Genomic DNA, 13424 nt, shown 5'->3' with positions numbered 1-13424 from the left:
TTATGTTTCTTACATACAGTGGGTAAATTTAATTTAATGTTCACAAACTTGAACATTTTAATAGACCTTAACAGAAATTAAAGGGATCTCACGGATTACCACGGGTGCCATCAGTCCAGTCAAGTTTACATAAGATGGTGGAAAGATTTTGCCAATATATAACTAGGGCTTTGTGCTCCAACATGACATTACATCATATGTGTCATGCTGTCACTCAAATTAGGGAGGTAACATTTATTTTAATAGTATAAAAGCACCAAAGATCCTTGTTTTATTTTTAATTTTGTATACATTATGAAATGCTATATTCATGAACCTGGAAGAGTTTAATCAGTCTGATCGCTGTAAGCATTTCACCTGTCCAGAGAGATCTGTATCTCCTGCAGTTTATATCTTACTGTATGTGTGTTCAGCTGCTGTGGTTCTGCTAACAGTGTGTGGAAATCTGCTCGTCATCATCTCTGTTTTTCACTTCAAGCAGCTTCACACACCGACTAACATGCTTGTGCTCTCTCTGGCTGTGTCAGATTTCTTTGTTGGTATGTCTGTAATGCCACTAATGCTAATTTGGACTATTGAGTCATGCTGGATTTTTGGGAGAGTTTTTTGCACCATTTACTGGCTCATTAATAGTCTTCTTACCATATCTGTCTACACTATTGCTCAGATTGCTGTGGATCGGTATTTGGCACTCTCAAATCCCTTTCTCTACATGAACATTGTCTCTGTGAAAATTACTTGCGCTGCTGTTGTTTTAAACTGGTCTATAACAGTAGCATATATCTCAGCACTCCTATATGTCAATAGAAACTTTACAAATTCAGTAATGTGTCCTGGAGAGTGTGTTCTCCCTATGAATATGGTTTGGACCATAATTGATCTTGTATATTCATTTATATTTCCACTTTCTGTCATAATCATATTGTATACTCTGGTTTTTGTGATTGCTAAGAAACATGCTACTGCTATCAGAGAGCTTAATAATCACACACGGCCTAAAACACAGAAAATCACCTCACACTCAATGAAATCTGAGAGAAAAGCAGCTAAAGTCCTCTGCATTTTAGTTTCTGTGTTTCTAATTTGCTTACTTCCATATTTTATCTACAGTTTATTAAATGATCTTATTGAAATACAGACAGACACATTTCAGAAACTTATGGTAGTAGGTTGTCTTAATTCCACCATTAATCCAGTTATTTATGCTCTTTTTTACCCGTGGTTTAGGAGGTGCATCAAATTAATCATAACTCTGCAAATATTTCAGACAGACTCTGCATTAATCAATGTTCTTTCATAAAGTGTTTTTAACTCTTCTTTTTAATACAAATGATTAAATGTAAAATGTGTTGTACTGTGTTATGTTTTATAATATGAAAAAATGTTTTTGTCTGTTATTATTATTATGTGTCAAAAATATACATATTAGGAGCGATTTTTTTTTCTGGTTGCTTACTGTTACTGTTATAACAGTGGGTCAGTATTTTACACTATATAAACCCACTTCACTGTTACTTTTCTCTAATTGTTCGGTACCTGGTGTTTAAAAAAGAGAAACAAACTGTTATGAAATGTGTTTAGGACATTTTGGGTCTGTTTTAGTGTATTCATTTTGCATTGTATTTTAGTTTATTTGTTGATGTTAATCTACTACAGACAAAACATTCAATAATTCATAAACTGTTTTTGTCTTAATTGAGCCATGTATTCTTTTCCATTAATTCACTTACTCATTTACTGCTCACTTATTCCCACTAAACTCAAATTAAATAAATTACATCAATCCCTAATATGTAGTGGAGTACATCGTATTGAATAATAACATTTAATTATGGCAGGTATGTTTAATCTTAGATGTATGACATTGATTGATATTTTTATTTGTTGTTTTTTAGTTACTCAGTTTATTTTTCACGCAACATGTAGTCTCAAAAAGAAGCAACAGTAATGTGGTTTATGTATAGCTACATCTTATTTTTGTAAATCATCAAATATGTAGTGTTGCAGTTTTAGACATATTAAGGCTTGTTAAAGAAAGATGCTAAATTATTACATGTTTTCTGACTCTGCATTACTACTACTACTACTATTATTATTATTATTAATATTACTGCATTTTGCATTAACATCACTATAGCCTAATTTAAATTATCTACAGTGCAAGACTAATATCCACATGATGTTTAAAAAAAAAATCAATAATAGTATTACTGCTAATAATAATACTACTTATAATGCTAATAATCATAATACTTGTATTTGTATAACTCTTTTAACAATTAAATTTAATTTGTACAGCACTTAACAATTGTCATTGTTGCAACACAGCTTTAAAATTTTTTGACCGGGTTACTCGCAATCCAAGGTTCTGTCATGACTTCCATAGGGAGGAGACGAACGCAGGTGCAGATTTAAGGAAGAACAGAGGTTTATTTGAGGAAAAAAGAACACAAAAGCACAAACTAAAACAGAAACAAACAAAATGAAACACTGAACGGCTCAGCAACCGTATTCCCAGGCTGGGTCTGCAGGGGGCTGTGTAAAGCGCACTTGATAATGCGTGTACTCCCTTCTTTCACGGGAGATAAACCACAAAGCGGAATGACTTTCCAAAAAAATACGTATAACCTTAATGCAGGTTATACGTATTTTAACCTTTCTTTCCCACCGCCACCTCCTGCAGACGCCACTCAGTCCTGGGAGAGAGAGAAAAACACACAAAGTGGTGAGAGATAAACTTAACGTGCACATCAGTGACCAGACGAGGTGGTATGGGTTCGGCTGGGTTAAATAGTGTGATACAGGAGGTAGACACAGGTAATATCTGTTTAGTGTTTAATTAACTCAATGGGGGAACAATACCGACACAGACACACTAGGGGGAGACAAAAGCCACGGCTCAGTAATCCGGTGAGCCCGATCGTACTCCCCAGGACTGAGGTGGCCCAGATGTGACAGGTTCTAATTTCTTCTTTTTATTGTTATTATTGTTATCATTGTTGTTGTTGTTTTTGTTGCTCTTGTTATTATTATTATTATTATTATTATTATTATTACTATTATTATTATGGCTACAAATGCTCTGGTGTTTTAGGACTAGCTATTTTGACAAACAGTGCCATCTACACTAAAGAGTGTTTTTTTTTTTTTTTTATACTTCATCTAACTTTTCAAACTGTACCCCTCAAAGTGGAGGGTTAGTAGGTTGGATTTCTGAAGAGTGAAATTAATAGAAAATTAAATAAATCAAAATCTTGTGTTAAAAGCCATATATATTTGTTGTTACCAATATAACTAACCATGAAAATCAAATGAAAAAAAGTCAAATTTTTATTTAACTTGGTGCCATCAAAAAAAAAAAAAAAAACACGCACATACATTTAAACATTTAATTGTTAAAACCATAACATTAAAATGACATTTTATTTTCATTTGAGGGTTATGAGAGTACAATAAAATCTACATGAACATTAACATTACCCAATTCTGAAAGCCTACCAGTTGTTATTAGTTTGAAAATTAAAAATTAAAAATTTCATGAAAAATATTACATAATACACAGCGTTAATAATAGAAACTGGATGGTAAGGGGCATGGTGGTTTTACAAATGAAATGTTTTCTTATTTGTATTTTTTATGCAAAGCTCTGTGTGTACAATTACATTCTGTACTGTATAAATGGCTTTATCAATAAAGAACTAAAACAAAATATCCAGAATATTGTCACTATTGCCTAGGTGAAGCAACGAGACATTTAACATTTTCTCATGGCCAACCCAATTAAGCCTACAATGCATGTAGATTAGAGAAGCAATTTCAGCCAGAGACTGATTACCATAAAGTGTTCCACAGAGCGAAACTATGTCAATATTCACTGGCAGTAAGAGTTGCAAAATAGGACAATATTACTTACCTGTATTAATAATATGATAATTGTAATATTACATCTCAATAAACAATGTAATACTGTATAACATATAATAATAAAATAGTTTAGCGTGCAATATGCTACTTACTGTTTTAGGACTCTTTTTATTTTATCTTTTTTTTCTTCTTTTGGTAGTTATTTATTACTTTTTCCTTCAACTATAAGCAACTGTAAACAAGAATAAGCAATTTCCCTCTGGGATTGATAAAGTTCTTTGAATCTTGAACTTACAATTTCTCCCACATTTGCACTAAGGCTGCAAATATTGGCCTGTTTGATAAGGGAAAGTGCAGCTGAAGCAGCACTACGTCTTGGTGTCAAGTCAGCAAGAACACCTTTACTAAGCACAATTTATCCAGGCTTTTAGGTGGCAGTAGCGCACCACCTACTTTATCTAATGGATATAAAATGAAGAACGGCAAGAAGAAAAGGTGGATGGTGAAGGTGGGTTTTACTTTTTATGTGCCAAATTTAAAATCATGAGCATATTTATTATTGACACAAGACAAAAAGTTATTTTTGACAAGGAGTCAGAATGTAAGCTATGTAGCATATTTTAGCAGAAAACTATACATCCTATGCTTTTCCTTAAATTGCAAAAGAAATTCAATTGCTACATGTGGTTTTGCATGTGCATTAGCATATCTAGGTTGTAGCGCAGCCACATAAGGGGTTAGTTTATTTAGGCAAATATAAAGTGGTAAATAAAAAGTAAAACCACCAGGCCTTTTTAACAACCCCTATACAGTTATTTTTGTCTCCCGGACGACGGTGTTTTGGTTCCGGGGTTAGGCTCTTGCGTGCATGCGCAGTGGTGCCGCGAGGGAACCCTGATGATCTATCGGATCACGTGTGCCGGTATAAAGCCGGAACCGGCATAGTACTCGAAATGGAGAGATGAGACAGCATGCTTGGTTTGAGAGAGAGAGAGATTGTTTAGATTTTCTGTGGATTACTGTTCCCTGGTTTCATTCAATACCCATCTTATTCCATTTTCTCGTGCTCTCGGACTTAAAATCCTTACCCGGTGAGACCGAGCCATCTCTCCCGTACACCATTTCGCACACAACAATAACAAGGACTTGGACATTCATACATACGCACGCACACACTCGCATACATTCCACATATTGTTTATATTTTGTATATATTTTGTATATATTGGCTTATGGTGCACCTTGTTTATATATATAAATATATATATATATATATATATATATATATATATATATATATATATATATATTTATTTATTTATTTTTTTCTTACTTTAATACACTTTGGTTTGGTTGGAGAATTGTTGTTGTGGCGTGTCTTGTCTTGCTCTGCGAAGATTGCGCAACACTGGAAGTAAGCGTCATCAGCCCGTATTTAGATTTAAGACCCCGTTTTTGTGCAATTAGTTCAAATATAATACCTGAGCGGTACATAGTGGTGGCCCGTACAGGGGATCTGTTTTTTTTTTTTGTTTAATTTTCTGGTGTGGGGTGTCTTTGCAGAGTAAGCAAGATGCTAACATGGCTAGCGCTAAGGCTAACACGTTTGCTAACGCTAGTAGTGCCAAGAGGGCCGACTCTGTTTTTGATAGAAGTCTACCGGATGATGTACATGATGATATAGATGCTTTTGTGATATGACAATCCTACAGCTAAAAGAACTTCTTTGATTTGTTCATTGTATATATATCAGGTAGACATGATGCTGTCATTATGGGTCATGTGTCTAATATTGTTGCTGATGTAAAAACAATGCAATCTGAACTTGATCAATGTAGGATGGATGTAATGGCTCTGTCTGAAAAAGTGAGTATGTTGGAAAGGGGTTTTAGAGACTAAATTAAAAGTAATTTTAACCGTGAAATCAGTTTTCGGCAGACAGTAGATGCTAAATTAGCTGAGCTGGAGTGCTGCTGCCAGAAGACACTGGAAAAACTGGAGAAAGCGGTTGCTGATTGTTTTTTGCGCCGTGATCTCATTTGGGAGAAGCAGATAAAAAGCTGCGCCTTTTTAGCACGCCCACCATCCACAGATCACAAGCCTACACCCCTGCGTCTTTACATTCTCCATCTATACAGTCACCCGGATTTCCAAACACTGCAACCACGGAAAAGCACTGCAAAGGGGCGAAAGATTTTCGGCAGAAGAAGGGTGCCCAACAGAGCCATGAGGAGGTTAAGGAAGGAGCCTCAAAGCCCGCTTCTATACCATCCCAGGCCGGACCCTCCAACGCCCAGCGCCCCTCTGCAGCCTCTCAGCTCTACTACGCCTTGCCACTGAAAGCGAAACCTCAGATGACATCGGAGCTGTTCTCTGCTCCACCCAGAGACCTGGCCAAGGTAGTTCAAAAACAGCAGGAAGGTCTCCAGGTGGCTCTACTGGCCATGGTGGTGGACACCGGAGAGTCCCAGAACCAGGGGGTCTCCTTCGATCACCACCAGGGCGCACTACATCGTAGAGTGCCAAGGAAGAGAGAAGGAGCACTCCAGCTGGTAATCCCTCTATTGCAGACCCAGACGTTCCTTGAAGACTTTTCTTTAAAAGCTGACGGATGGCCACCGGGGGGGAGCTAAAAACCCTACTAAGCCTCCTAGACGTCGCCTTTTGGCCCACCATCTGCAAGGACGTCTGGCGGTATGTGCAAGCGTGCGAGGTCTGCCAGAGCACCCGGACCGGGGCCAAGGGAACCAGTGGCCATCTGAGATTGGCCACGCCCGTCGCCCCTCACCCCTGTAAACTAAAGGAAAGATCTGGGAGCTACCACCTGCCAGACCTCACCAGGGAACGCTGGAACAGCCGACCATCCAACAATGAACCACAGAACCACATCCATCACAGACCAACCCCAAGATCACAGCGGAGAATGAGGGACAACTACCAGCAAGTCAGCCAGCCAAACATGGCAGCTACGAAAGTTCCCGGCAGAAAAAGGCGTGTTCGGTTATTTATACGGTTATTTTTTTTTCCAAATGACGGTGTTTTGGTTCCGGCATTAAGCTCTTGCGTGCATGCGCAGTGGTGCCGCCAGGGAACCCAGATGGTCTATCGGGTCACGTGTGCCGGTATAAAGCCGGAACCGGCATAGTACTCGGAACGGAAAGATGGGACAGCCCACTGCATTTGGTTTAAGAAAGAAAGAGATTGTTTGGATTTTCTGTGGATTACTGTTCCCTGGTTTCATTTAATACCCATCTCATTCCATTTTCTCGTGCTCCCGGACTTTACATCTTCAACCAGTGAGACCAAGCCATCTTTCTCATACACCATTTCACATAAAACAATAACAAGGACTTGGACACATATTGTTTATACAGTGGTTACTCAATCGGAATGTAGGTTCTACCGTCGCGGCGCTCGGCGGTACCATTTGGCTTTGTGCCTTTGCTGGCTTTTACCGCTGAGTGGCGCTATATAACTACAGACTGACGCCTCATGCCTTAGTTCATTCTCTGCTGGATTAATGAGACACGGAGTTTTAGAACTGCACGTAGTAGCGGATAAAATCAAGTAAAACATTGTAGTTAAACAAATTTATAATCACAGAACTAAAATGACACTACAAATGTAGAATTCAAATTAAATTAAATCTTATTAGGATCAAATTTAAACAAAATAAATGTTAACACAGTGCGCCTTTGGATTTTAATCACGTGTAGTTAGAAGAGACGCGTTTTGTGTCGTCTTATTTCTTGTGTTCTTTAAATTTATAGTAGATTTATTAACTAAAATAAATAACCATAAAATTATAACATTGTCAGGACGTTCTACTGCGTCAGCTGATGTTGGTCATTCAGCCCCGCTTGTGTTTGTGCGTTATTATAAGAATGAAATGCAGTAGGCTGTTATGATCTGTAACTGGTTCGACCCATGTTGCACGGGCGGCACCATAAAGCACAGAACTGAGGCGAGGTCTTACGGGAAAAGGGTATTTTATTTAGGTAAAATGGGGAAGGAAAGTGTTGAAGGAGGAAGAATGAAAAGAATGGGATAAAGGTTGTGCATGTGCAGTTCCGGGGGCTGTGCCACACTGGCATGCGGGCACACAGCTAAGTGTTGGTGCGCGGAGTGGCAGAGGCAGCGCTTCTCCCGCTGTCGATGGCCGGCGCGAGTCCTCGCTGACGTAAAAACTTAACACAAACGTCCTCGCAGCCTTTTCCTCTTCGGCAGCGGGGCTGCGAGGGCGGGCACGGTGCGGGAGTGAAGGTGCCGCGGGAGCTCGCGCAGCTTTTTCTCGCGCTGTCCTCAGCGCGGAGATCAAAGGGCGGAATTCTAGTGTCCTTGTTTAAAGTCACTGGGGCGCGTCACATCGCCCCACTGACATGCTTCTTTCATATTCTCCATCACATCACGTACTTCCCAGACCCTAGACAAAACTCCGCGCCTTGCTTTTATAATGCGGAGCAAGCCCGAGATCATATTAACGTTAATTATCGCCAGCCGGCATGAATAGGCGGCTCCCGTCCCTTTGCTGCCTATTCAGGGAGCCTACGGAGTGAGCGAGTAGCGATAGTAGATTTGGGCGCACGCCTATCACAGACGCAAGCCGTGGCAGATCATCATAATTGTCTTTAACTTGTATTTCATAAGGTTTTCCGAGCGGTGGTACAGGGTCATTATTTACTATTAAACATTAAACGAATTTACAAAACTTTATGCGTGCGATTAAGCGCTGATTCCACGTAGGAAAGTAAAGAAGAGGATCCTGATGCTCAACATTCCGGAGACCAAACCCCATTTAAATTAAATTAACAAATATTGCAAGTAAATAACAATAGCCCACGTTTAAAAAAGCATTTTTATTTAAATTATAAAAAATAATCCTGCATCTATTTAAGGTGTTCCAGCTGCCACTGTTCTAAAATTCAAATTAAATCAAATCTTATTAGGATCAAATTTTAGCACAATAAATGTTAACACAGTGAGCCTTTTGATTTTATCACTTGTAATTACTGTAGAAAAGAAGCGTGTAGGGTTTTGTGTCATCTTATTTCTTGTGTTCTTTAAATTTATAGTAGATTTATTAACTGAAATAAATGACCATAAAATTAAAACAGTGTTAGGACATTCTACTGCGTCAGCAGATGTCGGTCATTCAGCCCCGCTTGTGTTTTTGCGTTATTATAAGAATGAAATGCAGTAGACTGTTATGATTTGTAACGGGTTCGACCCATGTTACCCAAACGACTCAGTTCAAATGTAAGTAAATGGATAGAAAGTAAATGGCTGTGCTGGGGGAGGGAGGTGCTAATGATTTGGTCGTCTGTGTGTGTGTGTGTGTGTGTGTGTGTGTGTGTGTGAGAGAGAGAGATGGGTGTCGCGGTGGTTGATTATTCAGTGAAACAAAGGCTCAGCTGAAAAATGTTAGGCACATCAGTCACTTAACCCCCAATAAAAGGTATTTAGTTGTAATATAACAGATGCGCACTAAATACCAAACCTAAACCAGGCACAGGGATTAATAAAACGAGATAGCCCCCATACCCGTTTTTTTAATAAAAATACCAAAGAAGATTATTGTGTATAGACTAATTAAAAACAATGCAATTTACGCTATTATAAGGAAAAACTCAAGTTCTTCCATTCCAAGGATTAAAAATGTTAACTTTAGAATTTAAATTTACAAATTTAAATCACTGAAAGTCAGCCTCAGATTCAAGAGGTTTTTAAAGTGGGGAGAAGTGCATTTCAGTTCCTCTGAATGTATAGGTGAGAACAGCCGATTCACACCTGGGGAGGGTGAATAATTTGTATTTGAATGTTGTCTGGCATCGTAAAGCACTATAGTGACACTAAAAGAACAACCCAGGATTAATAGGAATTATTATACTGCATAATTATTATTTAGCACAAAAAAAATCCTCGCGCTCGGGAAAACTATGCGTGCGGTTGAGGGCTGATTAGACTATAGGAAATTAAACCGGAGGGTTTTTATTTAGACTATAACCTGCGTCTATTTTAGGCGTGCTAGCTGCCACTTTTTAGTTAGAAGTTTTCAATACAAATCTTATAATGCCCACATGACATGACGGAATAAAGGCACGGCTTATTATAATCCCGGGCTTGCACCCCGCGCTATAAAATACTTAGGGTTTGTTGGGTTACAGTGGATTTTACTATGCGGTGTGAGTGCAATGGCCATTCGTCCGCTCGCGCTGACTCTGCTCTCTGCGGATGGCCGGACCGGCCCCTCCCACCTCTCGCTCCTTTAAAGTTCCCGGGGCGCGTTTCATTTGCCCCACTTGCATGCCGCACTTCCGCGTTGTTGCACGCGCGTTGCATACACAGAGCGTAGTAGAATCCACTTTAACCCAACAAACCCCGAGTATTTTATAGCGCGGGGTGCAAGCCCGGGCCATTAGCAACGATAGCTCACCAGTCATGTGTAATTCTGCGGTCCCGCTGCTTCGCATATCTGAAGGGGAGGCCGCCTAACTAGTGAGCGAGGAGCGATATTGATTTGGGCGCACGCCGTGACAGGCTGAAAAAAACTGTTGTCAGATTATTGTGCAAAAACTATATAATACAACTATATAAGACTACATGGCCTTTATAAGACTCAACTTTTATTTAAGCGCACTCACAATAACGAAAAAACTTAATGATTTTGTAAATGTTTGAAAGCAAATAAGGTGCGCGGTTCTGTATTGTTTTTGGTGAACTTGAGCGCGTCAGAAAATGAACTCAAACGTTTTTTTAAATGGTCAGAGTCAGTCTGCTTGCTGTTTCTGACGCATCCATAATCAAACTTCATGGAAAACTTCATGAGTGCTGATTTAGACTATGGAGTAAATTAAAGAGGAGAATTACGATGCCGAATCGAAGTCCTGAGCCCAAACCTCATTTAAATTAAATTAAATTAACAAATATTATAAGTAAAAAAACAATAGCCCATGTTTAGAAACCGTTTATAAATTCTTTCCGACATGAGTTGGCCCGGTGTTATGCGCAGAGCGCCGAGAGATTTCCTGAAGTTTCGAAATCGCTGGGGCATTTTTTCTTTAATAACTGATGGAGGTTTTGAGCTGTATACACACGCATTCCTGCCTAAACAACTCTTAAAACTACACCTGTGACACAATAACAGTAATAATTCGAACATTCTGCAGGCTGATATTTGGAGAAACGAAAGAATAATGAATAAACCAGTTGTTAGGTCAAAATAACCCAACCAGGTGTTCATTTGTAAACTACATCTCATATGAGCCAACATGAGCAACCCAACAATGTGTTTAAAGTACCTGAAATAATCCAGAACTTAAATAACAATAAACAGATACAGAGATACGCTGTATAACAGTCACTATTGTATTTACTGCAACGAGCGAAAATGTCACTTTGCGCCACCTGGCGGCCATTTTACGAATGACTTTAAAATGCAACTGATTTATTTTGGCCGCTGACGTTTTTACACGGCGGTGAGCGCGACGGTAATAACCATTCCAATTGATCAACTACTGTATTTGTATATATTTTGTATATATTGGCTTATGGTGCACCTTGTTTGTTTGTATATATATATTTTTTCTCACTTTAATACACTTTGGTTTGGTTGGAGAATTGTTGTTGTTGAGTGTCTTGTCTTGCTCCACGAACATTGCGCAACACCAGAAGTAAGCGTCATCAGCCGGTATTTAGATTTAAGACCCTGTTTTTGTGTAATTATTTCAAATATAAAACCTGAGCGTTACAAGGTAACTAACATTAGTGAGGTTGTCAGCTGTTTACAGTATTATTATTAGGCATGTCCTAAGTTAACCATCAAGTGGCTTATAACAAAAAGTAAGTAAGTTTTTTTTTTTTTTTTTTTTTTTTTTTATAAAATTGAATTCAATTTAAATAAGTATATGTCAGTGGATCTCCAACTTCCTAACTGGCAGACCACAGGGAATTAAGGATAAACATCATCCATGTCTCAGTCTCCCTAACTCTCAGCACTGGAGCCCCCAGGGTTGTGTTCTGAGCCCCCTGCTGTACTTATTGTACACCTATGACTGTTTGGCCACTACCAGCTCCACCACCATCATTAAGTTTGCTGCCAACACAGTAATGTGGTGGGTCTGATCTCTGACAACAATGAGACAGCCTACCTGAAGGAGGTTGAAATTCGGGAAAACTGGTGCCAGAGGAACAATCTCCTGAATTTCAGGAAGACAAAGGAGCTGATTGTGGATAATAGACTTTAGAACTAAGCAGGAAAGGAACTACCAGAACCCCGCCATCAACAAGAGCCCAGTGGATAAAGTGGTCACACATAGATTCACACATGGAACATTTTTGCATTTGCACATTATAAACACTAGTACAGTGAAACCACAGATTGCGAGTAACGTGGTTTGTCTTCCGAGGCACTCTGGTTTGTGTACTGACACTCCACTTGAGTGTTCCGCAAGACAAGCAAAGATTTTTAATAGATTTTTATTTAAAAAAACAAACAAGTCTTGGTTTATGAGCAACTAGTATTATGTATCACGCATGCGCTTCTTGTTTTCACGCCAAGCATCACGTAATCACAACTGAACCAACGGTTTTTCTCTCTCTTGCGCTGCGGAATTGTGGGTAATCGTCTCCCCTGCTGGGTCTTAGTGCAGTCTCTTAATGGTTTAATCAACATCTGTGCATGTGTACTGTTTACTATAACACTGTGACCATGTGTGTGTGTAAAACACAATTTATTTTGTGTTTGTAAGCACATGCGTACACATGTATTGTTTCTTTTAACACACGTGTGTGTGCACGTGTGTAAAGGAAAAGAAAGTCTCATTACAGAGGTTAAAAATCCATTTTCTCCCTCAGCCTGCCGTTGTGTGTGTGCGCACGCATAATTTGACACTATGCCAGTTGACACTCTCTCTCTCTCTTCTCTCTCTCTCTCTCTCTATATATATATATTATATATATACACACACTGAACAAAAATATAAACGCAACACTTTTGTTTTTGCTCCCATTTTTAATGAGATGAACTCAAAGATCTGAAGCGTTTTCTACATAAACAAAATAACCATATCTCTCAAATATTGTTCACAAATCTGTCAAAATCCGTTACGATGAAAAACTGGAGTCAAGTCGAGACCCCAATGAGGACGACGAGCATGCAGATGAGCTTCCCTGAGACAGTTTGTGCAGAAATTCTTTGGTTATGCACTCCTATTGTTTCAGCAGCTGTCCGAGTGGCTGGTCTCAGACGATCATGGAGGTGAACATGCTGAATGTGGAGGACCTGGGCTGGTGTGGTTACACGTCGTTTGCGGTTGTGAGGCTGGTTGGATGTACTGTACTGCCAAATCCTCTGAAACACCTTTGGAGACAGCTTATGGTGGAGAAATTAACATTCAATTCACGAGCAACAGCTCTGGTGGACATTCCTGCTGTCAGCATGCCAATTTCACGCTCCCTCAAAACTTGCGACATCTGTGGCATTGTGCTGTGTGATTCAACTGAACCTTTCAAAGTGGCCTTTTAAAGGTGGCCAGTCTAAGGCGCACCTGTGCAATAATCAT

At 39.2% G+C, this 13424-nt stretch overlaps 1 protein-coding gene across 1 annotated transcript; it reads left to right on the top strand.

Moving 5' to 3' along the window:
- Window positions 1-310: 310 nt before the first annotated feature.
- On the top strand, window positions 311-1300 carry LOC128513568 (trace amine-associated receptor 13c-like). Its single transcript, XM_053487299.1, has one exon. It carries the CDS (start codon window positions 311-313, stop codon window positions 1298-1300), a length of 990 nt encoding a protein of 329 aa, XP_053343274.1.
- Window positions 1301-13424: the final 12124 nt, after the last annotated feature.

The sequence above is a fragment of the Clarias gariepinus genome, chromosome 2 (assembly GCF_024256425.1).
Source record: "Clarias gariepinus isolate MV-2021 ecotype Netherlands chromosome 2, CGAR_prim_01v2, whole genome shotgun sequence".
In the NCBI taxonomy this organism is placed as follows: domain Eukaryota; kingdom Metazoa; phylum Chordata; class Actinopteri; order Siluriformes; family Clariidae; genus Clarias; species Clarias gariepinus.
The sequence above is the reverse complement of the archived record's forward strand: the minus strand, read 5'-3'. Positions and strand labels throughout refer to the sequence as shown.